Here is a 23,252-nt window from a genome sequence, read left to right on the forward strand (position 1 = left end):
AATTAGACATGAATTGGTTTAATTACTGTAGTACATACAGTACGTGCATAATACCACGTGCCTACCCTGTTGTTCGTCTAACATCACTACCAACCTTCGCTCAGTTCGTAAGGTGTCGATGAAACAAAAAGCTGTCAGGGGTAGGGAATATTCATTCAATCGTTTGCTTGTACCGTTTACACCCCATCTTTCGTTATCTCCATGTTTTGATATGGAACAGTCATTGGTGCCATGTTTGCTTGTATAAAACGATCTGGTTCCATTTCAACATGCTTTCTGGCCACTCGAACACCATCCATTTGGAAATGTTCAAACCTGCCTTCACCGAGACCGAGATTCTAGAGTGGTTTGAATTTTACAATTGACTCTGTAGAAGCTCGCCCTGGCAGTCGTATTGAGGTTTTTGAACCTCAGTTCGTACGGAAACTATATAAGCATCATTAGTGAAATAAGTTTCATAACCCGCCTAGGGGGACTGGCGCAAGGGTAGCGCGTCAGCTTCCAGAAATGGAACCTTCTGAAGGTTGTAGGTTCGAATCCTGCGTCCCTCACTTTTTTTGCCGCTTTGCATGATTGTTTTGGTCCACTTTGCGGGTACAGTTACTCTGTCCGTAACGATGATGTTTTCTCGGTGTAACATGGGTACGGAGCTTCAGCGTTGTAATTGTAGACGCCGAAATGGGATTTGCGTACTCCGTACGGAGTACTCCGTACATACTTATACATACAGTATTAGTAATTAAGCAGGTAGTACTCCGTAGGGCCCCACCGGGCATTGTATTGCATGCATGTTTCAGATGATTGATGATGTAATTACGGAGTACGTGCTTGCTTATTGTTGCGATGACAGCAAGTATGTACGCACGGATGAGTGCACCTAAGTAGTAGGCGTAAGTATATATATAATACTCAGTGCTCAATCACGCCGTACTCCGAACGGAGCATTCGCTTATGGGTAACAGCATACTCGCATATCTCGCCTTCAATCACTACTTGTGAACATTCTGTAAAAGGTCACGAAGAGGGTGCGCGTCGCACATTTCATGAGCCTATGCTCGTACAGGATGGCGAGAAATGATATGAGCGGAACGGATATTTGACATCATGGAACGATTTCGTCTATTCTATTTCAGTATTTTGCGTCGGCTTCTTAGTCTGTCGATTTGTACATCTTTCGGTACGCCTCGGTGCGCTGAACGTCATCGTCGGAAGCGAAGCCCTTCATTCCGGCGATAATGTCGTCCAAGGTCAAGATGGCAAAAATGGGAATGCCATATTCCTTTCTCAGCTCGCCGATGGCACTCGGGCCGGGCTTCGAGTCGTCCCCGTCGGCTGCCGGTAGCTTTTCCATCCGGTCCAGGGCGACGACGATGCCTGCGACGATGCCGCCCTCTTTTCGAATCTTTTCGATCGCTTCTCTCTTTGCCGTACCGGCGGTGATGACATCGTCGACGATGAGAACCTTCTGGTTCTTCAACGAAGCGCCGACAATGTTGCCGCCCTCGCCATGGTCCTTGGCCTCCTTGCGATCGAAGGAGTAGGAGATTTTGTCGAGGCACTCTGGCGCCTGTTCGCCGAGCTTAATGGTGATTGCGGAGCAGAGGGGGATACCCTTGTACGCGGGCCCGAAGACGACATCGAAGTCCAAGCCTGTGCTCCTCTGCGCGTCGATGATGGTCTGCGCAAAGGCGGAGGAGATGGCTCCGGCGAGACGCGCGGAATGGAACTCGCCGGCGTTGAAGAAATAGGGCGATATCCTCTTCGACTTGAGCTCAAAGCTTCCAAACTTGAGGACACCTCCGTCGATGGCAGCTTTGAGAAAGCTCTGCTTATACGCTGGAAGTTGCGCCGCCATTTTTCTCCTTGGAGGGGTTTGCTCGGTACGATACGAGGGGGAAATATAATAGCGGGGTATGCGGAGTATTATGTGCTGCTAGTGTTCAACGCCGAAACAGGATATTGAACGCCCCCAAGAGTTCGAGGAGTAACAGCTGGGGTTCCAAAACCGAGCCGACGATCGCTTAGGGTGATGATGAAAAGACTGAGCCAAAGGGATGAGGACCTGTACGGGTAGGCGTAGTCTTGGCAGGACCAGAAACCGGTTGAATGGGATTTCGTACTCCGTATTCGGAGTATTACTAGTATGCAATGTATCGGCTCCAACGTAGCAACGAAATTTTCAATGAGGCAACAATCTCACGTGACCGCGCTCGCTCTCCCGGCCATCCTGGACTGGCCTGACGAATATGTTAGTGCACATAATTAAGCAATTACTCGTACTTACTTGCTGCAGCACCATCTATGAGATCGGTGGAAAAGAATCCGTCAAATAAGTATTAATGTTCTAATGTACGGAGTACTCTGTGCAGAGTCAATCCGCGGATGTTGCTGTTCTGGAGTACGAGTACAACGTAGAATTGTAGGAACTTCCTCCAATATTAGTTGCACCTTTTTTATTGCACCCTTTAACATCTTGACGTTGCCACAGAACCCTTCTCACCGCTTTGCCGTGGAATGACTGAGGGGAATTGGCAAGGGATCTCGTCTTGAGTTTGAAAGTACAAGTACTTCGTAAAGTGTAGAGAATCGTAAAGGGCAGGTGTCGGTCGATTGAAGAAGGAGAGGGCCATGAAGGAGCGAGGGAGTGCTGGGTGCCCACCCTAGAGCCATCTATCGTGCTGTTGGCCGTTTCGCCAGATGCTCGTCCCTCCATTGCAATACAAATTTGCAAACGGAAATACACGTACATTCAGTGCACTTCTCTGCAGAGACATATCACTACTCTCTCCTCCGTTGACGGCCGAAGACATGCTGGAATTCCTCTTGCCCCAAAAGTCGTACCGCGACAGGAGGGATGCCTTCAGGGCTTTGGTTGGCTTTGGTCATACGGCAAAAGTCTTTGTTTATCGCAAGTCTACTTGTACACTGTTACGAGAGAGCATCCGACTGTACTATATGCGTCGCTGCCAGCCCGTGGTGTCACACTACGGTAAACATTCTCGGTCTCTCGGGCTGGCTCGCATCATACCTCCAAATCTCACGCTCCTCGCAGGGCAGCAATCACCTCAGTCGTGGTGGAGTTATCGAGGAAAAAGGTGCCAGCCAACTCGACGCCCGTTTCCTGCTGCATGACGGAAATGATGGTGATGGCCATCAACGAGTCGATGCCCAGATTAGCCAAGTTGACGTCGCCATGTAGATCGCTCATCTCAACCCCGACCTCGCGGGCAACAATGGAAAACAAGGCGTTGACGAGGTCGACCTTCGCACCCTCAGCTTCGCTGTCGTCGACCGTCGTTGGAGGAGTGGGCGCCTCATAATCGGCCACAGTACGTGTCGGGAGCGCAGAGTTGGATGCAGCCGGAGTCGCTCCCGAGGCAACAGGTGCTGCCCTGCTGGCGATGCTGCGACCCGTCGAGGGTGCCGAGGAGGGAGAGAGGAGGTGATGGAGAGCCGTCCTCTTCATCTTCTGGAACTGCAACCCTGTCAGGACCGAGACGAGCTCGTCTCCATCGAAGACGTATACATCGCCCGCCACCACGTTATTCGTCGATGCCGAGTCCTCCATGAACGTGTAGCTGGTATACACGACGCTGGGATCCAGCGCCTTGAACTGGTGCCATTCGTCGAAGCCCGTCGACAAGCACGCCCAATCGCTGGAATACCGCATCCCGTTGTTCACCAGGAACCCCGCAAGGTGGACGACCGAATCTAGCAGGAACGGGTGATGGAGGTAGTGACCACCCGCCGCCGGTACGTCGGCCATGCTGATCTGCCCGACGGCGTCTTGCATTTCCTCTGCTAGGTAGACCTTCTCGAGCCCCTTGTACTCTTCCGAGTAGCGCACGACACTGTCGAACAGGCGATAGACTGCCAGACGACCGAGCTGGTGGCCCGCTGACGCCTTTAGGGCCGCGATGCGGGAGCGGACGAGGAATGCAGCCTGAGGTGGTCTGGCGGCCGGCTCCAAAATCACCTGGCAGGCCCCGAGTTCGAAATTCTCGTCGGCAGTGAGGCAGTGGTATTCGATCTCAACCAGAGTTTCCGAGGACGAGAGAGTTGCCGTAACTTGAAGTCTTTGGTCCTTCTCGCCGAGGACGAGAGCCCGGTGGAAATAGCAGTTGCGTACGACTAGCTCGGATGGCATTGCTCGGCCAGCCATGTGCTTGCGATAGGCATACTGTGCCGCCGAAAGTGCCATGTCGAGTAGCAGGCTGCTGGAGCATATCTGTACGTCGGCGACGGAATGGCCCTGAACGGCCGCCCGTAGGTGTGAGTCTGCGAGATCCGATTCAAAGGTCACGGAGCAACCGTCGGCCAGGACAGTTTCCTTCAAGACCCTCTGCAGAGTTGTTGTGCCGAACCCCTGCACGGAGGGAGCGATGCCCGAATCCGACCTTCTTCTGGCCTCTAAATCTTTGGCCGGTTGCGGCTCACGACCTGGGAAAGATGACCAAAATACCTTCTCGTCGAATGAGTATGTCGGGAGGTCGATCAGCGAGACGGATGACTTGAAATCGCGATGGAAAGCCGGCCAATCCACCGAAGCACCCGCCATGTAGAGGTCTCTCAAGGAGCAGGATATCGAAGACCAGTTATCCTTATCACGATGCATTGAGGCAAGGAGGCTCAGCTTCGCCTCTTTGATGCCCAGAGTTGCCTTCACGAGTCCGAGACAGATTGGATCAGGCCCAATCTCAAGAAAAACCTTGAACGCATATTTCTGCTCGTCGACAACAGCGAGCGCGCCAACGAAGTCGACGGGCTCGCGCGCTTGTCGGGCCAGGTATTCCGCCGAGAATGTGCCTTCTTTGCGAATCACTGTTGCCAGAAGCGTGGAAACGATCGGCACTTGAGGAGTGGAAAAAACGACCCCATGGCAGGCCTCTTCAAACTGGGCCAGAATGGGATCCAGCTGTGGCGAGTGAAAGCCGTAGGGAACCGAAAGAGGGGTGCATCGAATGCCATCCGATTTGAGCTGCATTTGCAACTTCTCCAGCTTCGACTGTGGTCCACTCACCACCGTCATCTTGGAAGCATTGATGCACGCCACAGCGCAGGAGGTGTGTTGACCAGTGGCGAGGAGGCTCCTTACGTCGTCGCAACCCATGTTCACCGCGAGCATGCCGTATTCATCGACCGTCAGAGTTCCGGCCATGATGCGCGCTCTTGTGCCGACCAGATATAGCGCATCGCCAACGGTGAGCACTCCTGCTACACACAAAGCGGCATACTCGCCCAGGCTGTGACCAAGCACGAGGGAGGGTTCTATGCCCCATGAGCGCCAGAGCGCAGCCAATGCCAGTTCTAGGCTCAAAATCGCCAACTGGATCTGCACCGTATCGGGATCTGATCGCGGTTCCGCCGTCGTGCTGCGTGAGATGAGATCCAGGAAATAAGGGAGGCCTTGCGCAGTAGCCACCGCCTGGAAGTCATGCAGCTTGGCGCGAAAGGTGGCAGACGTCTCCCACAAGTGCGAGCCCATACTTGGATAATGCGACCCTTGTCCCGTGAATACAAAGATAACTGTTGATGTCACCGGCGGCTGGCGTGGTGTCTTTTTTTCAGCAAGATCGGCCTCGAGACAATGTATGACCTGCTCAACCGACGATGCGGTGATGGCATATCGAAGCAGTCCGTGTATCCGTCGAGCGCTCGTGGAAAAGGCCAGATCGGCAAGCTGAATCCCCGGGTTCTCGCGCAGATGGGCCAAATATCTCTCCATGGCACCGAGGAGAGACTTCTGGGACCGGCCCGAGAGGGTGACGACATGATGACTCCTGGGATCTGCCGGCTTTTCCACTCGTGGAGGTGCTTCTTCCAATAGCAAGCACGAATTTCCACCCTGTTATCGTTTAAAAACCTCGGGTAAGCATCGTACATGATCATTCGGAAGTATTTCACGGTGCTACTCGGACGAGGGTGGAAGCGTACCGAAGCATCAAAGCTGTTGAGAAACACGCGAATAGTTCCCTTCGCTGACGGGCTAGCCTTCAGGGACATATCTCGGCTGGCAATATATACATTTTTGCTTGCCAAATCTGGAAATCGATGGTTGATGGGCCCAGGAAGGGAGGGCTGGGGAGGAACCTGTCGAGACTGAAGCATCATTAGGGTTTTGATGAGACCGCAAACACCAGCCGCCTGAATAGATCCAGTGTCAGCACGGACAGATCACGGATACAACTGATGACGTGCCAGTCATACTTACAGCTTCTCCGTGGCCAATGCTCGCTTTGAGAGCTCCAACAATCAGCGGGTTATCCGAAGCTCGCTTCTCGGCAAAGATGGAAAGAACAGATGACATCTCCATAAAGTCTCCAGCCTGCGTGCCCGTGCCATGCATCTCCACGTACGAGATGCTGTTGGCCTCGACGCCGCTCTGCTCCAAAACGCTGCGATACAATTTCTGCTGAGAAGCTGCTGACGGATGCATCATGGAGGACGCATCGCTGCTGTAATTTCGTCCCGAGCCGCGGACAATGCCGAGGATGTTGTCCTGATCCTCGAGAGCATCTTCCAGTCTCTTGAGTACGACGACGCCAATGCCTTCGCCACGGACGTATCCATCAGCATCGTCCTGGAACGTTTGGCAACCCCCGTGCGTGGACAGAAAGCCACCGCGACTGAGACCAGAGAAGGGCGATGGTGAAAGCAATAGCGATCCTCCGCCCGCGAGAGCCATGTCGCATTCCCGACCGAGGAGTGCAGAGCACGCCAGACCGACGGCCGCGACACTCGACGCACAGGCCGAGTCGACGCTGTACGATGGCCCTCCCCATTTAAAGTGATGGTGCAGCCGACCTGGTCCAAAGGCGCGGCAGCTCCCGGTGGCGAAGTAGATGTCCACCCCTTGGTGCACCACCACTTCTCTCCAGTCATCCGACGTCTGGCCAAAGAAAGAGGCTATCCGCTCTCTGTTGGTCGAAGGCGTGCCGTCAGGATAGTAGCCCGCCATTTCGAGGGCTTCGTAGCTCGTCGTTAGGAGCAGCCGATGTTGGACGTCTGTCTGCATCGCTTCCCGAGGCGACATGTTGAAGAGCCGGTTGTCGAAGAGGCCAGGTTGATCGAGGAAGGCACCTGTACGTGCCATGGTGGAATTCTTTTCCTTTCCCGTCGTGTCATACCATTCATCGAGGTTGAACCGAGATGGAGGGATCTGCCAGTGACGAGTCAGCCTTGGGTCTCCGCAGAGATGAATGGTAGCGATATGGCGCGAGCACCGTCTGACCTCTTGAACATATCTCTTGCCCTGCAAAAGACCCTCCCAGAATTCATTGATGTTCCCACTACCGGGGAAGCGACCAGACATACCGACGACAGCGACAAGACCTGATCCTTCTCGTCCAGTAGTCAAGGCTGGCCGGTCGCTGTGTGACGCAACAGTGTACTCAACGCCCCGTTTCTGAAGCAGCTTCTTCAAGTAGACGTCGTGACTTGTGTACCCGGGCATCACGACGCGCAATTTTTCGGTTTTCGTCAATTCCAAAGCTGCGTTCATTGCAGCCGCAAGGTATAACGTTCGCTGTCCAACATCGAGAATGATCTCCTCGAGAAGAGCGCGCAACTTTCGATGCTGCCGCGGTTGGCACGTATAGGGGGATATAATAGTCGTGGCAGGATCAAGAGAGCGCTCCAGCCATGACGACGAACCAAGGATGCGACCAACGTCAACCTCGGGCAGCGTCTCCATGTGCACGCCTCCACGAGCGTCAGTATCGATGTGAGGGGCGTCCTCCAACTCAACGGACCAGTCAAAAAGTCGTTCAAGAGTTGTTGGAGGGCCGAAGAGCGTCAACCAGCCTTCTGAGACGAAGCCGATGCAAACTTGGCGTGCTCTAGGAATGGCCTGTGAGAAGAATCAAGGTTAGTAAACAACTTTTGACATATTGATGCATCGCCGTGCCCTCCTCAATCATCGACTGACCTGACTCTCGTGAAACTCTTTTAGGATGGCTCCGACACGGTCGGCCGAAATGTTGAGCAATGTTCTTGCCCAGGGGCCGTTCGTTCGGTCAACCATCAAGGATCGGTGGTTGAGTTCCCTCGCCATGCGGAAGATGATGCGTGTTGCCTCAACTCCCAAATCGACGAGCTCTGTGGTATCCTGTGCGACGGCGGCGATGGCAGCGGGCAGCTCTCCCGTGCAGAAGCCGAGAATGCAGCTGCGGTTGCCTTTGCGGGAGAGAATGCTGGGATCATCTTCTGCATATCTAGTTGAGTTTCCAGTTAGTCGTCTCGGGGTCGTGATGGGCTTGATGGGATCATGTTACAAGATGAGTTCTCCTATCCGCGCAATATTCATCAATACGGTGGCAACAATCTCGCTGGGCGCCCCACGCTGGTCATTGTCCTCGGCAAGTCGAAGGATGCTATCAAAGTTGCCAATGTTGCTCCGTTGGTCTGCGTGTGTAGGTAATTGGCCGACCTCGACCTGGACTGCATCACACGCCTGCCGGAGAAACCTTTGAACCAAACGCGAGGACGGTGCGAGCCTCACCAGCTGCCTAATCGCTGGTAGCTTTTCAACGGTTTGATCTCCGAAGAAGAGGAAGTTGGTGACGTGAGACTTCATGGCTGGTGCATCTGGCATAGGCGGCCAAAATGTCGAAGACGTACGAACTTGTAGAGTTGTAAATGTGTTGGCAAGAGGAGAGGAAAGCTACGGAAAAGTATGATGAGGAGGACAAGAAATAGGAATGATACAAAAGGGGTGGCAATGAGAAGTCTGGTATTCAGGATATCATCTACATGTCAAGAACCTAAATCTTGGAATGGGATAGTGATATGAATTGTATCCTCGGGTGCACTGATAAGTATCCACACAAACCAAGACCAAGTTCTGCACAAGATGGAGGGATCATATCATCTTTTTCGATGAGATGACCAGTTTCGCAGTGTTTGGCTCGGCGGGTTTTCTCGCCCGTGACGGGGTGCGTGCCGTTTCAGGCCGCGAAGCCTCACCGGGGCCGCTTGCGTGGTGAGCTCGGCGAGTTTCTAGCTAGGTTTGCCAATAGCAGGTATGTAAATTGCTAGCTGGCTTGCATTCAAGAGGGCCAACAACACGGACGGCAAAATCTACTGTAGCTGTGAAAACTCTAAATAGACCTTGTCCCCGGATACGAGTCAACTGAGTCAAAGCTGTCCGTTCTGCCGAGGAACCCGACGCTGCATGGACTGTACCTCGAACTGCAGGCCTCATCGTGTACCGTTCTCATCCACGGTTCATGACCCACCACCTATCATCATGCATGCATACGCCGAAAGGATTTGATGTCATGCTTCATCTAGATCAAGCCTTTGCTGCTCAAAATCTGACTCAGCTCCTTGAGCTTCACTGGCTTGGTCAGGAATAAGTCTATGCCGCAAGCGAATGCTTCCTTCTGCGCGCTTGCCGAAGCCAATCCTGTAAGGGCAAAGATGGCGCACGCCGGGAGCTGCGTCTCCTTCTCGTGCTGTCGAATGAGGCAAGTCGCCTCGAAGCCGTTCATGACGGGCATCGAAATGTCCATGAAGATGCACTTATAAGCACCAGTTTTCTTTCGAAAGGCGTCGACTGCTTCCTTGCCATCGCTGGCCACGTCGTGCGATTGCCCCAACTTCTTCATGCACGATGACAAGATCCGGAGGTTGATCGGATTGTCGTCAACGAGAAGGAACCAATCCGGCAGAGAACCATCAAGGGCGCCGCGATTGATAGGATAGGCTATGCTGTTGGCGGATGTCAAGCCTGCTGGTCGTTGGGCGGCCCCCGGACCGTCGTCGCTACTCTGCAGTTGCGTGGACGACAGCAAGTCAACGTTCAACCCCTCCGGCGGTGTGAGGTCCGCAGGTACGCTCGGGTTGGCCATTCCTCTCCGTCTCTCGAGGCTGAATGTCAACACCCTGGCGAGCTTTCGGGGGCCAATTCTGCGAACGGCGTTAGTTTTCTTCGAGCTTTCTTCGAGAGCAAGTGTTAGGAGGAGGTCTGTCATACGGCTGGGCGCTGAACTCGACAGAAGTCGAGGGATGCAGTCCGTTCGAATCCCTGTGTTTCGATTCCATGCCCCGCGCAACGGCTACGTTGTGACATATGACGACAATGGGCCCTGGCGCCGGCGTATCCGTCCCCTTCCGCGAGACGAGTTGTAGATGGGTATCGCTGCAAATCACCAGATCCGGTGTCACCGCTGCGTCCTCGACGTCGTCCAATACCTTCATGTGGAGCCAGCCTTGACAGATGGCCGACAATGCCGCCTTTTCGCTGCTGATGTGGTTGCCGAAGCTAGCGGTTCCGGCTCCCTGTCTCACCACCGGCCTGTCCTGGGAGAAGCCGACGAGGCGGATGCGAAGGCCCCGGAGGAGCCTGACATGCTTCTCAAAACTGTCTGGGAACGCTTCGCCTCGGTCCACTGGGAGCGAAGCGGCTCGCGGGCTTGCAGATGGCACTTCCAGGGGTAGGTCGACGGTGATGGTGGTGCCGACATTCACGCTGCTCTGCACCTTGATTCGTCCACCCAGTGTCGAGACGATCTTTTTGACGAGGCTCAAGCCAAGGCCGACACCGGGGCTAAGCCTGTTCTCCTGCGAAAAAGGGGCGAAGAGATGGTTCCTGAGGTAGTCCTCGCCGATGCCGATGCCCGAGTCGGAAACGGTGATGACGATGACCTTGCGGTCGCGACGGGCCCGCGTGCGGCCAGAATTCGATGGACTCGGGCGCTGGCGAAGGCTCACGCCGATGAAGCCTTTGGTCGTATATTTGAGCGAATTTCCCAGGAGATTCATGATGATGCGACGCAAGGCGCCCGCCTGGGTGTAGAATCGCCAGTCCGAGTCGGGTTCGACGTCTAGGCTAACGACAACATCGCCGGATGCAGATGCACTTCGCAACGGTTGCAGGTCCGCCTCGGGGCTATCCATGGCCACGTGTATGCGGTCGAGGCGGCGCAGGGAAGCTCGGTCGCCCTGGCCGGGCAGCGCATTGGCGACGTGGGCGACGATGAGCCTCTGATAGGTGTGTCCGGCGAAGACGCTCTCGACGACCTCCTCGGCCAGGGCGTCGACGGCGACGACGGAGGCGATGCTCATCATGCCTGCCTCGATCGTCTTGGAGGCCATCCGTTCCGCTCGAAGGCCGCGCTCGCCGTCGTGGAGGGGGCTGCGGCCATGTCTCGGCTCGGGTTTGACCATGAAGTTGTTGATCTTGGTCCAGTGAAGGAGATGGTCGACCGTGTCCAGCAGGGTGCGGCCACACGTCTCGACCGTGTTCAGGACGTCTCGTTGGAAGCCGTCGAGGGCCGAGTCGTGCAGCATCTCGACGCCGAGGACGACGCCGTGCAGGGGTGAGCGCAACTCGTGCGAGAGAGAGCTGAGCATATCCATCTTGGACTTGTCGGCAAGCATGGACTTGAGCCGGGAGACCTCGGACATGACGACGGCACCGAAGGCGACGAGGTAGCTCAGCTCGCCCTTGCTGCTGAAGACGCGCGTGTTGGCTTTCGTGTACGCAAAGGCAGCGGCGGACCAGCGCATCGCCTGGGGGTCCCAGACGGGCGCAAAGGCGATGCAGCGAGCTTCCGGCAGCAGCTGCATGAGCATGGCCTGCTCGCCCTGCTTCATGCGCGTCTGTCTCCCGACGAGCTTTGCGCGAAGGGGATCGGTGCGGTGGTGTGCCGAGGCGGCATGATCGGCCGAAGCTTCTTCGCTCGACAAGTCGCTGGACTGGACGGCGCCACTGTCGTTGAAGTTGAAGATGTTGCCCTTGGGATAGCGGCGGAGCAGCTTCCGTAGGAAGCTTTCCGGCAGCTTCGGCGGCGCGTTGGACGCCGGATCGCCTTGAACGGTGGGAAGGGATGGGCCGGAGAAGCCGAGGACGGGGGCGTAGGGCTCGGGGGTTCCGTCATGGTTGCCGGCAGAAGGGATTTGCGCGGCGGTGTCGTCGCTGCTGGCGGAGGACGAGCTGCTCGCGTTGCTCGCGTCGGTCGTCTTGCCACCAAAAGTGGTGATGGTTGCGTCGAGGAAGATGACGCCATCGACCTGGACGGAGTCGCGCATGGCGTTTGCTGCCTTGGTGAAGATGCCTCTCATTTCCGTCGCCACGTGGTCGTCCGGGCGCGCGTCGGAAGAGTCATCCGAGGAATCAGGGGTTGGCGGTCGAACGGATGGCTTGGTCGCTCGCGAGGCTGGCGCGTTCACGGACTCGGGCGGCGAAGGCGCGGCCGGCTGCGCATTCTCCCTCGCATGGGCGTGGTCGAGCCTGTTCCTTGTCAGGGTCGTGGACCCGTCGACGAAGTCGCCGATGCCGCGAACCATGCGCTCCGTGCGGCTGTGCGACTTCCCAACCCGCCTGCCTTCGAGATGTTGCATGATGGTGCTGGAGAGCTCGCGCATGAAGCGGCCGTCGTCGGGAGAGAAAGCGGCGCGTGGCTCCTGGTCAAAGACGGAGAGCACGCCAATGTTGACGCCGTGGCGGGTTCGAATGGGCACGCCGGCGTAAAAGCGACAGCGAGGCCAGTCGTGCTTGATGAAGGGGCGGTCGGCAAAGCGTCGGTCGGCAGCGAGGTCGCAAACGACCGACAGCGGCAATAGGCCGTCGCGGCCGTCCTGTCCGCGTTGCGGCGTCGCCGTCAGGACATGCTCGCACGTTCCAAACGTCCTCGGGATGGCGGTGCCCGACAGCCAAAGAGGGCACTGCCCGGCACAGACGGCGGGTTCGAGGGACAGGCCGGGCGTCGCTTCGGCGACGACATACTGGAGATTGCTGTCGAAAAGAGAGACGAGGGCGCGCGATGCACGCAGTCGAAGGACAGCGAGCTGGGCGAAGGCGGTGAGAGCGGAATCGGACGACGAGCGCAGGGCCGAGGCCGGTAGAGGACCATCGGTCGGGTTGGGAATGGTGTCCTGAATGAGGCAAGAGCCGTAGCGGAAAGTCTCCCGTTCGCGAGCAGTCTCGGAGAGGGAGACGGTCATGATGATGGACGACTCGGACGCCGGTTGCTCATCTGCGATGGCGATGCTGACAGTGAGCGAGGGTCCGGCTGTCGATTCCCTGCGTCTCGATGAAGGCCGTCGCCGTGAGAGCGGAGCAGCAGCAAGAGGAGCAGCAGCTGGAGGAGGAGCAGCTGGAGGAGCAGCGGCAAGGGAGAGGCGCGGGTTGCTCACTCCAAGACGGGGAATGGGAGTGGTTCCAAGGTCGATTCAACATCTTCGTAGTCGAAAAATAGGCAAAGGGCCCAGTAGCGTACGGCACGAGGAACAGAGGTACTGTAGATCTCGAGGACGGCCAAATCGTGAGCGTCACCTGCTGTGCAGCGGCTGCAAGCTTGGAAGCTTGGACGCGAAGGGGGGGTCTGGCGCCGTCGGGATTGCGCACCGCCACGCAACAGGCCAGTGCTGGCCGCCGACGTTAGGGTTCGCCCCCGCGGCCGTGAGCAGCAGCTCGACGAACTCGACCCGGTTATTGCGGATAGCGGCCGTCAGCAGGGAGGGTGCAGCCTGTGCCGTGCTGGTCGTCCGGGTCGAGGAGGCAGCGGTCGATCAGCCAGCGCAGCGGCTCAGCGTCATTGGACGTTGCAGCCGTCTCGTGGATGCCCTTAGGTAACATCGTAAGCTTGGCGCCCGCCTGCCCGAGTACTTGCAAGTACTTGCTTGCTTACAGTACTTGCAACCACTCGTACCAAGTTTCCGTACGCCGTACCAGCGGTACTGCACAGGTACACGTACTGTACTTGCATGTACTTAATAAGTACTCCGCAGCAGGAAGGGAACCTGGCAATAATAAGTAGTATCCATAATGCGTCAGGCACTTGGGGTCAGCGTCGTTGCTCAGCACCGTAGCTGCTGGACGATGTCGCTGCCATTGTCGCGGATCGACAAGCAGGGCGGCGCAGAGACGCTATCCTTGTTTGCGTTTGGGTCGACGCCGGCCTTGAAGAGGATGCAGATCGACTCAATAGTTTCGACACTCCTCGCAAGATCCATGACGCCTGTCGCCTTCTTGAAGTGGGTGCCGTGATCGAGCAGCGACTAGGGCATGGCTGGCGAGTACGTCGACAGCGGGAGCGTGAGCTTGGGACCCGGCCTGCTTGGGTTTGCGTCGTCGTAGAGGAGACTGTTGATCATCTCGAGGCGGGCTGCTGTGCATGCCTCGAAAATTGCCGTCCTGCCCTTGCGGTACTTTTCGTTCGCATCGGCGCTGCCGTCGAGCGTCGGGTCCACGAGCTTCCTGGGGGGTTTCGTATGGATGCAGCCGACGAGCAGCGTGTGTTGCCCTCCGCCGTCGACTTGTTCGCGCCGCTGCCGTGCAGGAGCAGCAAGTATGCGAGCCGCAGGTTGTTGGAGTTGACGACGACGAGGGGCACCTCGAGCTCGGGCCTCGACAATGGGTTCAGGTCTGCGCCGTACTTGTAGGTAGGTAGGTACTTGGGCAGCGCTATGGCACCTGTAAGGAAGGACTGCTCGACACCGGCCACAAGGGGGCATGGGGTGGGGGCGCGATGCGTGTTTGTCTACGGAGTAGACACCCACGAACTGGGTATCAGGTGCGGTAGGCTGCGTGATATGATGACGACTCCATCGGTTGAGTCATTGTGATTCGGCAGGGAACAGCGTTAATCCCAATCCTAGGCCAAGATTTGACGAGAAGCTAATCAATGATTCACATATGGCGTCAAGAATCATTCATCTTTAAATCATCACGACAAGAATTGAAAATACCTTTGATAAATGTTATCAGAAGATGTCCTTATCAACAATCGGGTGTATGGTCTAGTGGTATGATTTTCGCTTTGCATGATACCGTCCTTCGGCTCACCCACCTGCGAAAGGTCCCCGGTTCGATCCCGGGTGCATCCATACGTTACAAGCCTTGTTTGCCATGTGCGAACAAGACGCCTCATTTTTTCCTTTTTTTTCCCCCTCTCAATGTGATTTTTTGTTACCTTTGGACTGATTGAACGGAGTGCAGGGCCTTTCAAAAACGGTAGAACATGCATACGGTAAGTACTGTACTGTACTGTAGTTGTACGTTGTATGTACCTAGTAAGTACGGAGTACAGTACAGTACTCCCTCCGTACTTGAGTGAATAATTCGAGGCTTGCAAGTGCGCGAGACGTACTGTACCTGAACTTGTACTAGCGTATACAACTGTACGTACCAGGTAGTAATACTACTGTACTCCGTACCCCGTACTGCCCCTCTGCCCTTCGCCATTGTAATGGCAGCGAGCTGGAGACACCCCACCCGATTTTCCATTGGCCTCTCACACTAGTAAGTACTTACAACTACAGTACAAGTACTCCGTACCTGTATGCGAATGACCAGCTGCTCGTTCCTTTCATTCCCTCGGTCATTGTATCGATCGTTCCCTGTCCGGCTTGGTCTCTTCTCTTCTTACAATGACTCCTTTCCAAGGCGTGGGCGACAAGGGGAGGGCCGCTTTGCACGGTGCCAAGTCGGCACTGCAAGTAATCACCGCTGTGCATGTACTGTACTTGCAACAGTGGATGATGGGAACTGCTTCATCCTATACTGGACGCAGTAGATATGGGGTGTACTCCGTACTGTACGAGTATTATTTGTAGTACAAGTACCTGGGTACTTATCGTATGGCCAAGAAGATGGACTGCAGGGAGTACTTACAGGGTACCTAGTACTCCGTAGATACTGCATGTACTGCCTGTACTTACTATACGGAGTACTGTAGAAAGCAGTACTGTAGCAGCGCCTCTTTGGCCTAACTATGGCGTCATGAAACAAAAGAGTCTCACTCCCATGGTTACTATTCTAAGCAAGTATTACCGTACTTGCGGGGTATGGATACTTGTAGCTTCGCCAATGGCACCTACAGTCACGCAAGCGTTATTCTCGTTAGACGGCACACATTGCATTGCCATCATGGTCAGACATCCTCACGCCTGTCAGAGGGATGAACAGCAGGTGACTCGCGGCCGCAGTTTGACACGTTCATGAACGCCATCCATGGTTTTGTCACCAATACTCTGAGTACTCGTCTTCGCGCTCGCCCGTACGTCCTGACTCACAGCCCAGCAAGAGTCTTCGCTCTGGCACCACCTCTGCAAGTGCCATCGCGCGCGGAGCGTGTCGGGGCCGCAACGAGAGCACGCATCGGCCACTCCCGCCAGCACGCCAGCCCCATGACGACTGCCGAGCCAACGGAATGCTGCTGTCGCCCGAAGCTCTTGCGCCAGTGTTTTGGTCATGGCGCCGCGGCCAGAGTTTATTTGTTTGGCGCGCACGTAAATTCGACGTATGCTCCGTTTCGCGTGCGGCTATCCACGGCGCTAACCTACGAAGGGTGAGACCATTCGCGTTGGTTGGCTACCGTTGGTGGCCCCACCATTCAGGCACGAGATAAACAAGTGCTCCGTCCTCCGTACTCCGTACAGCACATGTAATTCCAAGTCTGCTGGAAGGACTCTGTGTGTCAAAGTACAGGTAACTAGTTGTACAGAACAGTGCTGTCCAAGTTGTCTGTAGCAGTTGGCTGTCGTACAGTTTGGAGTTAGTGTGCACCGACAAGTACGGAGTAAGTACATGTATTGTTAAAGCTCCGTACTCCGTACATGTACTCCCTCCAGTCCATCTCCTTGGCCACACAATAAGTATTCCTTGTACTACAAATAATACTCGTTCAGTACTTAAGTACAGTACTTACATGTGTTGAGCAACTGTACTCCGTACAACAAGGCGTAAGTACTTACTCGACATGTCCCCATGCCTGAATATGCACATGTACTGGTACATCCTCATCCTGAGCATAAGCTCGCGGCAACAAAGTACAGGTACCTAGGTACCTGGGACAACCGTACATGCATGAGTGGGTCCAAGTCAGGTCGGCCAGGTACCACCAGCACTACGGAGTATTAGCACATGTACTGTACGGAGTACGTACTGTACTAATACAAAGTACTTGTAAATACCTCAAGCACTTAAGCACAGTACAGTACATGTAGGTGTACTAAAGTACATGTAAAAGTACCTACGGAGTATTACTGCACTCGCATAAGTAGTACAGCAAAGAGGTACTTGACTTCATTGCTTGCAGATTTTAGCAACGGTCGCCGGTCGCCGGTACACACACAACGCATGACTGACTCGAATGAAGCACGCGCTTTCATTCTAGTCGCCCTCGCTCTAGCAAATCGAGAATTTCTTTCATGCTCCATGCTCTTTTAGCTCGTCCTCTTCTCATGACCTTCGGTCGTTCGGAATTGCCATTCATTTGGCTGCGCGGTGTTGCTATTTGCTGGTACCACATGTTGGTGCAGCCAAGGCTTGTTGGTCCGGATGGTAGTGGTCTACTCTCATCTTCTCGTGATGCTCGTACCTGTCCACGCACAGCAGGTGTCCATGTACTTGCTTGCAGTCCGAGTGCAGGTACCTGTCCATCTGGAGCATCCGTCGTTGGGTGCAACGGTTTTGTCTGCAACTAACGACTTGCACGCACGCCCCGGACTCGGCGCATCCAAGGGCCTCCCACGCCTGAGGCCTAGCATGGCACGCACGCAGCCTTGGCACATGTCGTACCTGGGCACGAATATAGGTCGGAAATAATAATATCGCTACTCCGTAATTACCTGCCTACCGTGCTCGTATTCTTTGTACCGCCACCAACACCACCATTCTGCTTACTTACTTACACTTGCAGTACTTGTACAACACTGCTGCTCCTCCGCCTCCCCGCCAGCTCCCCTGCCACCTCCCCGTATCCTTCTGCATCGCCACCTCCTTCGTCCGTCGTCACTCTTTTCAAACCACCCGCTCGACTAGCCTTCCAGGCCTTTCTTTTCCCACCCGAGGCCAGCACTAGTGCCTCGCAGGCCTCGACTGCCGCGCCGCTTCCTTCACCACCCTCGCTCGGCTGGTCCGACGAAAAGCTTTCTCCTCGACGCCTGGTTCGACGCCTGGTTCGACGAAAAGCTTTCTCCTCGACACCTTGTCCGACGAAAAGCTTTCTCCTCGACGCCTGGTCCGACGAAAAGCTTTCTCCTCGACGCCCACTCCAACCTCCATCACGAGGCCTGTCGCGGCGACGACATAGCGTCGAGTCCGAGTGCCTCGCCTACGATCGAGTAGTGCCCCCCGAAGAGTCCGCGAGCCCGCCCGAGCAGCATGTGGCTTCCCGCCTCGATGCCCGTCGGCATCACCACCCTCGTCGGCCTGATGGCGGCCCTCGTTTCGCCCGCAGCCGCCGACGGCAGGATGCTCAAGTCGTCCTCCCTCAACACCTGCCCCGGCTACGAAGAGTCCAGCTTCCGAGCCAGTCTGTTCAACGTCGTCTTCACGCCCGGAAACGGCTCCATCGAGATCAACATTGTCGCATCCTCCACCATCCAGGGCAAGGTCACCTTCGACGCCACCGTCACCGCCTACGGCTATGAGATCCTGCGCAAGCCCATCGACCCGTGCACCATGGCGAACACAAACCTCTGCCCCATGGTTCCCGGCAAGTTCAACTATCCCTTCAACATCCCCCTCGGCGGGGATACGGCCTCGAGGCTCCCCGCCGTCGCCTACGGCATCCCCGACCTCGATGCCAAGGTCAAGGTCTTCGTCAACCTCACGAGCACGGGCGAGACGGTGGCCTGCCTCGAGGCCAACATCTCCAACGGCAAGACGGTCGACATGAACGGCGTCAAGTGGGCTACGGCCATTCTCGCCGCCCTCGCGCTCATGTCCTCGGCCGTCTTCAACGCCCTCGGCCATCCCAACACCGCCTCCCACCTGGCCGCCAACTCCCTCTCCCTCTTCGGCTACTTCCAGTCGCAGGCAATCGTCGGCCTCACGAGCGTCCACCTCCCTCCCGTCATCCAGTCCTGGACCCAAAACTTCCAGTGGTCCATGGGCATCATCCGCGTCGCCTTCATGCAGGACATCCTCACCTGGTACCTGCGCGCCACCGGCGGCGAGCCGGCCTCGCTCCTCAACTCCCTGACCACCGTCTCCGTCCAGGTGCAGAAGAGAAGCGAGATCTTGTCGCGATCGCTGAGCCCGCTCTTCAAGCGCGCCAACATGAAGACGGGCTCCGGAAGCTACGTCGTCATGGGCATCCAGCGCGTCGCCTTTCGCGCCCGCATCGAGACGACCAACCTCTTCATGACGAGCCTCATGTTTTTCGTCATCTTCAGCCTCCTCGTCATCATCGCCGTTGCCGGCTTCAAGGCCGCCTGCGAGCTTGCGGCCAAGAAGAACTTGCTCAAGAACGACCGGTTCCTCGCCTTCCGGGGCGACTGGTCCATCATTCTAAAGGGCATCCTCTACCGAGTCTGCCTCATCGGTTTCCCCCTCGTCTCCATCATGTGTCTCTGGGAGTTTACCCAGAAGGATTCCCCCGCCGAGGTCGTCTTGGCCGTCTTCTTCCTCCTTGGCGTCACCCTCAGCCTGGCCATTGGCGCCGTCAAGATCATCCGAGTCGCCCGTCGCTCCAAGAAGATGCACGGCTCCCCGGCCTACATCCTCTACTCGAATCCCCGTCTCCTCAACCATCTGGGCTTCCTGTACATTCAATTCCGGGCATCAGCCCACTACTTCATCGCCCCTCTGCTGGCCTACACTTTGGTCAAGGCCATGTTCGTCGCCCTGTCGCAGCACAATGGCGTCGTCCAAGCCGTCGGCTTCATCATCCTCGACGCCGCCGCCCTGATCGCCGCCTCTGTTCTCAGACCCTGGATGGACAAGACGACCAACACGTTCAACATCTCCATCTGCGCCGTCAGCTTCCTCAACAGTATTTTCCTCCTCGTTTTCTGCAACGTCATCGGAGCGCCGGGGCTCGTCATCGGCGTCATCAGCATCGTCTTCTTCATCCTCAACGCCGTCTTTTCGCTCATCCTGCTCCTCATCATCATCATCGTCACCGTCATCACCGTCTTCCGGAAGAACCCGGATGCGAGGTATCCCTACATGGCCGACGACCGTATGTCTTTCATCAAATCACAGGCTCACATGAGCACCTGCACGGAATTGGATGCCCTGGCAGCGACAGCACGCGGAGACAAAGGCTTTTCGGCACCTTGACCGAGCACCCACCGTTCCCGAGCCTGTTCAGCCCATGACTTGAGGTAATTCTTGATCTAATTCATCTGAAACTGGAGAGTCGTCAGGGGCACTACACGATACGGTGCCAAGTTTCAAACAATATTTTTTCGTTTTCTTTCTTTTAAATTTTTTTTTAGATAATGATATGTTTTCTTTGGGAACAAATTTCTTGTATAAACTTAGCCACCCGAAATGAACAACATGACTCGTGCTACATCATCATCAAGTTTTCCATGTACTGACTGCTAGGTTTGCTGTAGTTTCATCGCTATAGCCAGGCGCTTTTCAAAACATCAAAAGATTGAGGGGTGGGGGACGGTGAATGGCACAGAAAGGGCGCGAACTCGCTTGAATGACCCAAGGTGTTGCTGCCGAATTGCATCACGGTCGCCCCGAAACGTCAAGCATATAATGATAGGAAGCAAACAAAAAATAAGGCAATGCTTGCGGGCAATGCTTGCGTTGAACATAAACTTCGTGAATCTCGTACCGGAGAGGCTTGCAGGGTAGAAAAGAAGGCAATGCTTGCGTTAGACACAAATTTCGTGAATCTGGTACGGGAGAGGCTTGGAGGGTCGAACGACACCGCCGATACACTTTTCCACCCCGGTAGAATCCGTGAGCTCGACGTCAACCTGGGAAAGAAGGACGGAAAGCATCGTCTTCATCTGGACCGAGACAAAGCTCGCACTCGGGCAGCCTCTCGGGCCGGCCAGGAAGGGAAGATATTCGCAACGGCTCTCGAGGATGCTCGGCTTCAGGCCGGTCCACCTCTCTGGCACGAACTCGTCCGCGTTCTCGCCCCATACCAGCTTGTCGTGGTGCAGCAGGTGAACGGAAGCAAATAGGTGGGTGCCCGGGGGCAGGACAACCGTGTTCTTATCTTTGGTTTCCAGCACGATCGGCTTCGTTACCATGCGAGACGTGGCCGAAATGGGCGAGTGGAGGCGAAGAAGCTCCAGGCACACGGAATCGAGATATGGCAGCCCCCGGAGAGTCTCGAAGTCAAGGTCGCCATCATCGCCCTTGCTGTCCTGAATCTCGCGCCTCAGCTTTTCAATGACCTCTGGGTGGCGACCAAGCTCGTAGATGGCCCATGACAGAACCAGGGTGGGAGCCTCGTGACCCAGGGAGAAGACCTGTCGAGCCTGGGACAGCACATCCTCGGTGATGGGGGATTGGAGCGAGCCGCCGGATTCCTTCGATGTTCTGCGCAGAAAATTGTGCTTGAGGTCCTCTCCGGGGTGCTCCTCGGGGTTGACGTTTTCGATGTGACTGCCGAGCAGCTTGTCCAAGACACCGTTGATCTGGTCTCCGACGCTTTTCTCGATGTAGTCTGGTTCCCGATAGGCCTTTCCTGAGACAAAGTTTCGAATGTGGTGGCGCCAAAGATGCGAGGGGCTGCCGACGATATCTCCGTACCGGGACATGACCGACAGGATTTCGTCGGCCGACTGGGAGATGTTGTCGGCCCCCAGAGTCACGGACCATACGCTGTCGAGGGCGTACGCCTGCATGGCGTCGAGAAGATCGGTACCGGACTTTTCCGTCTTCATCTTCTCGACGTGGTGTTTGGCAATGCGGAGTATGTCGCCGTACGATTTGCGGAGGGCCGTAGAGTTGGAAAAGTCCTTGAGGAACCCCTTCCGCCAGCGGTGCCAGTCTTGTCCGTTGGCCGAGGCGGCAATGTCTCCCGTGATCCTTTGCATGATGCCGAAGGGGCCGGTGCCGTCGGGCGCGAATCGAGTGATGCTGTCCGAGTTCTGAACGAGCACTTGGCGTATCACGCCAGGGTCGCGGAGGAGGACAATTGGGACCGTTCCCACAGAGGAGCAGGAGATGCCGCTGTCCTTGGCGGCGTCGAACATCTCGCGCATCGTGGCCGAGTAGAGCCCTTCGTTGCACATTTGGGGGAGCACGCCAAGAATTGGATAGCCTGGGACTTGCGGCACGTTCTGAATTACAGGCCTCCCAAAGTCCCTAAGAAAGTCGACGATGCGATTCCACACCTGGGCGATGCTTGACAGGAGCAGCATGGCGCCAGATGCCAAGACGAGCAACGGCGTCAGGCTTGACGAAGGTTCTTGCTTCAGCCATTTCGACTTTTGGTCAATGTTGATGAGAGTGAGCGAAGCCATTGTCACTGGCTACGTTGATCGAGGAGGGCTCGGGCTTGGTGTTGTGCGTTTCGTTTCGCTCCATCTGGGCCGGGGAGCCGGGGCATCCCCTGAATGTATACCTGGGGGTCCTCGGGGGTTGAGACCGAGGCCGTGCCTTGCCACCACCCCGTAAAACTAACTCCGTGGCGACTCCACGAGAGAAAGGTACCGAGGTGGGCTAAAATCTCGTCGGCTCCGCCTGACGCATCATGCGACGGGCTTGCTGTTGGATGGATGGATGGACGGACGGACGAGACAGGCAGAGGGCCGAAAGAATGCCGGCTTTGGAACGAGTTGCGTGCCCATTGCAACCATGCTGGGGAATGGAGCATGGTGCGAGGGTGTCGAGCTTCGACGTTTTGGCAACCATTTCCACGCCAGGTGGTGTCCTTAGCTGCATAATTCAACATCCAGCTCTACCCGGCGATGCCGGAGGCTTCGACAGGTTGGTTTTCAACAAAATCACCGCGGCCAATGGAAGGAGCTGAGATGGGTGGCTGGTCGATTGCAACACACCAAGATGGGTGGCAAGGAAGAGTCGAGAGGCAACGAGCGGCGAGTGGTTCGATACCGATGTGGCGAGCTGCAGGCAGGCAGAGTTCTGACGATCCGGGGCCCGATGTTCTGGGTCAACCTGCATGGGCATCCTGTCGGTGCCGAATCAGACGATGGCAGTCCCCCACCTGACGCATGTCGGTAACCGCCAAGCCCGGGCCTGAGTCTTGAATGTCGCAGTTGGTCGAGTCACCCAGCATGCGGATGGACGAGACACCATGATTCTTGGCGCAGTTGCCGCACAGAAATAGGCCCAGAACGTGGGTGCCAACTGCTCACAATCGGGCATCACAGGATATCGAGTGGAGACGGCCGACGGCACGGTCGTGCGGTAACGCGTGATGATAGAATGCCATCTGAGACACCGCGCTTCTCCGGCTTCTGACGTTGAACCTGCATTGGACAAGCAGAGGGGGGGAAGCCAGGGGGGGGGGAGGATGGGGTTCACGAGAAGGCGGCGGTGACGTCTAGCCTCGGCCTTGTCAACCTTTCATGCCCGA

At 56.1% G+C, this 23,252-nt stretch overlaps 5 protein-coding genes and 2 non-coding genes across 7 annotated transcripts; 3 read left to right on the forward strand and 4 right to left on the reverse strand.

The window, feature by feature from the left end:
* The first annotated feature begins 469 nt into the window (after nt 1-469).
* On the forward strand, nt 470-551 carry DCS_t15. Its single transcript has one exon. It is a non-coding gene; the product is annotated as a tRNA-Trp (tRNA).
* Nucleotides 552-1,150: 599 nt separating this feature from the next.
* Nucleotides 1,151-1,855, reverse strand: DCS_02242 (Orotate phosphoribosyltransferase; the record flags this gene model as incomplete). Its single annotated transcript, XM_040799570.1, has 1 exon — nt 1,151-1,855. The coding sequence occupies one exon, from the start codon at nt 1,853-1,855 to the stop codon at nt 1,151-1,153; it is 705 nt and encodes a 234-aa protein (XP_040660453.1).
* A 1,182-nt stretch (nt 1,856-3,037) lies between these two features.
* Nucleotides 3,038-8,575, reverse strand: DCS_02243 (polyketide synthase; the record flags this gene model as incomplete). The annotated part of the gene is made up of 5 exons (XM_040799571.1): nt 3,038-5,845; nt 5,935-6,144; nt 6,212-7,849; nt 7,928-8,213; nt 8,274-8,575. 5 exons carry the CDS (start codon nt 8,573-8,575, stop codon nt 3,038-3,040), a joined length of 5,244 nt encoding a protein of 1,747 aa, XP_040660454.1.
* Nucleotides 8,576-9,287: 712 nt separating this feature from the next.
* DCS_02244 (uncharacterized protein) lies at nt 9,288-13,959 on the reverse strand (the record flags this gene model as incomplete). The annotated part of the gene is made up of 4 exons (XM_040799572.1): nt 9,288-9,909; nt 9,977-13,027; nt 13,352-13,483; nt 13,811-13,959. The coding sequence occupies 4 exons, from the start codon at nt 13,957-13,959 to the stop codon at nt 9,288-9,290; spliced, it is 3,954 nt and encodes a 1,317-aa protein (XP_040660455.1).
* Nucleotides 13,960-14,734: 775 nt separating this feature from the next.
* On the forward strand, nt 14,735-14,832 carry DCS_t16. Its single transcript has one exon. It is a non-coding gene; the product is annotated as a tRNA-Ala (tRNA).
* Nucleotides 14,833-18,112: 3,280 nt separating this feature from the next.
* DCS_02245 (calcium- spray protein) lies at nt 18,113-20,017 on the forward strand (the record flags this gene model as incomplete). The annotated part of the gene is made up of 1 exon (XM_040799573.1): nt 18,113-20,017. One exon carries the CDS (start codon nt 18,113-18,115, stop codon nt 20,015-20,017), a length of 1,905 nt encoding a protein of 634 aa, XP_040660456.1.
* Nucleotides 20,018-20,568: 551 nt separating this feature from the next.
* Nucleotides 20,569-22,176, reverse strand: DCS_02246 (Cytochrome P450; the record flags this gene model as incomplete). The annotated part of the gene is made up of 1 exon (XM_040799574.1): nt 20,569-22,176. The coding sequence occupies one exon, from the start codon at nt 22,174-22,176 to the stop codon at nt 20,569-20,571; it is 1,608 nt and encodes a 535-aa protein (XP_040660457.1).
* Between the last annotated feature and the right edge of the window lie 1,076 nt (nt 22,177-23,252).

This window comes from Drechmeria coniospora, chromosome 01 (genome assembly GCF_001625195.1).
Source record: "Drechmeria coniospora strain ARSEF 6962 chromosome 01, whole genome shotgun sequence".
Classification (NCBI taxonomy): domain Eukaryota; kingdom Fungi; phylum Ascomycota; class Sordariomycetes; order Hypocreales; family Ophiocordycipitaceae; genus Drechmeria; species Drechmeria coniospora.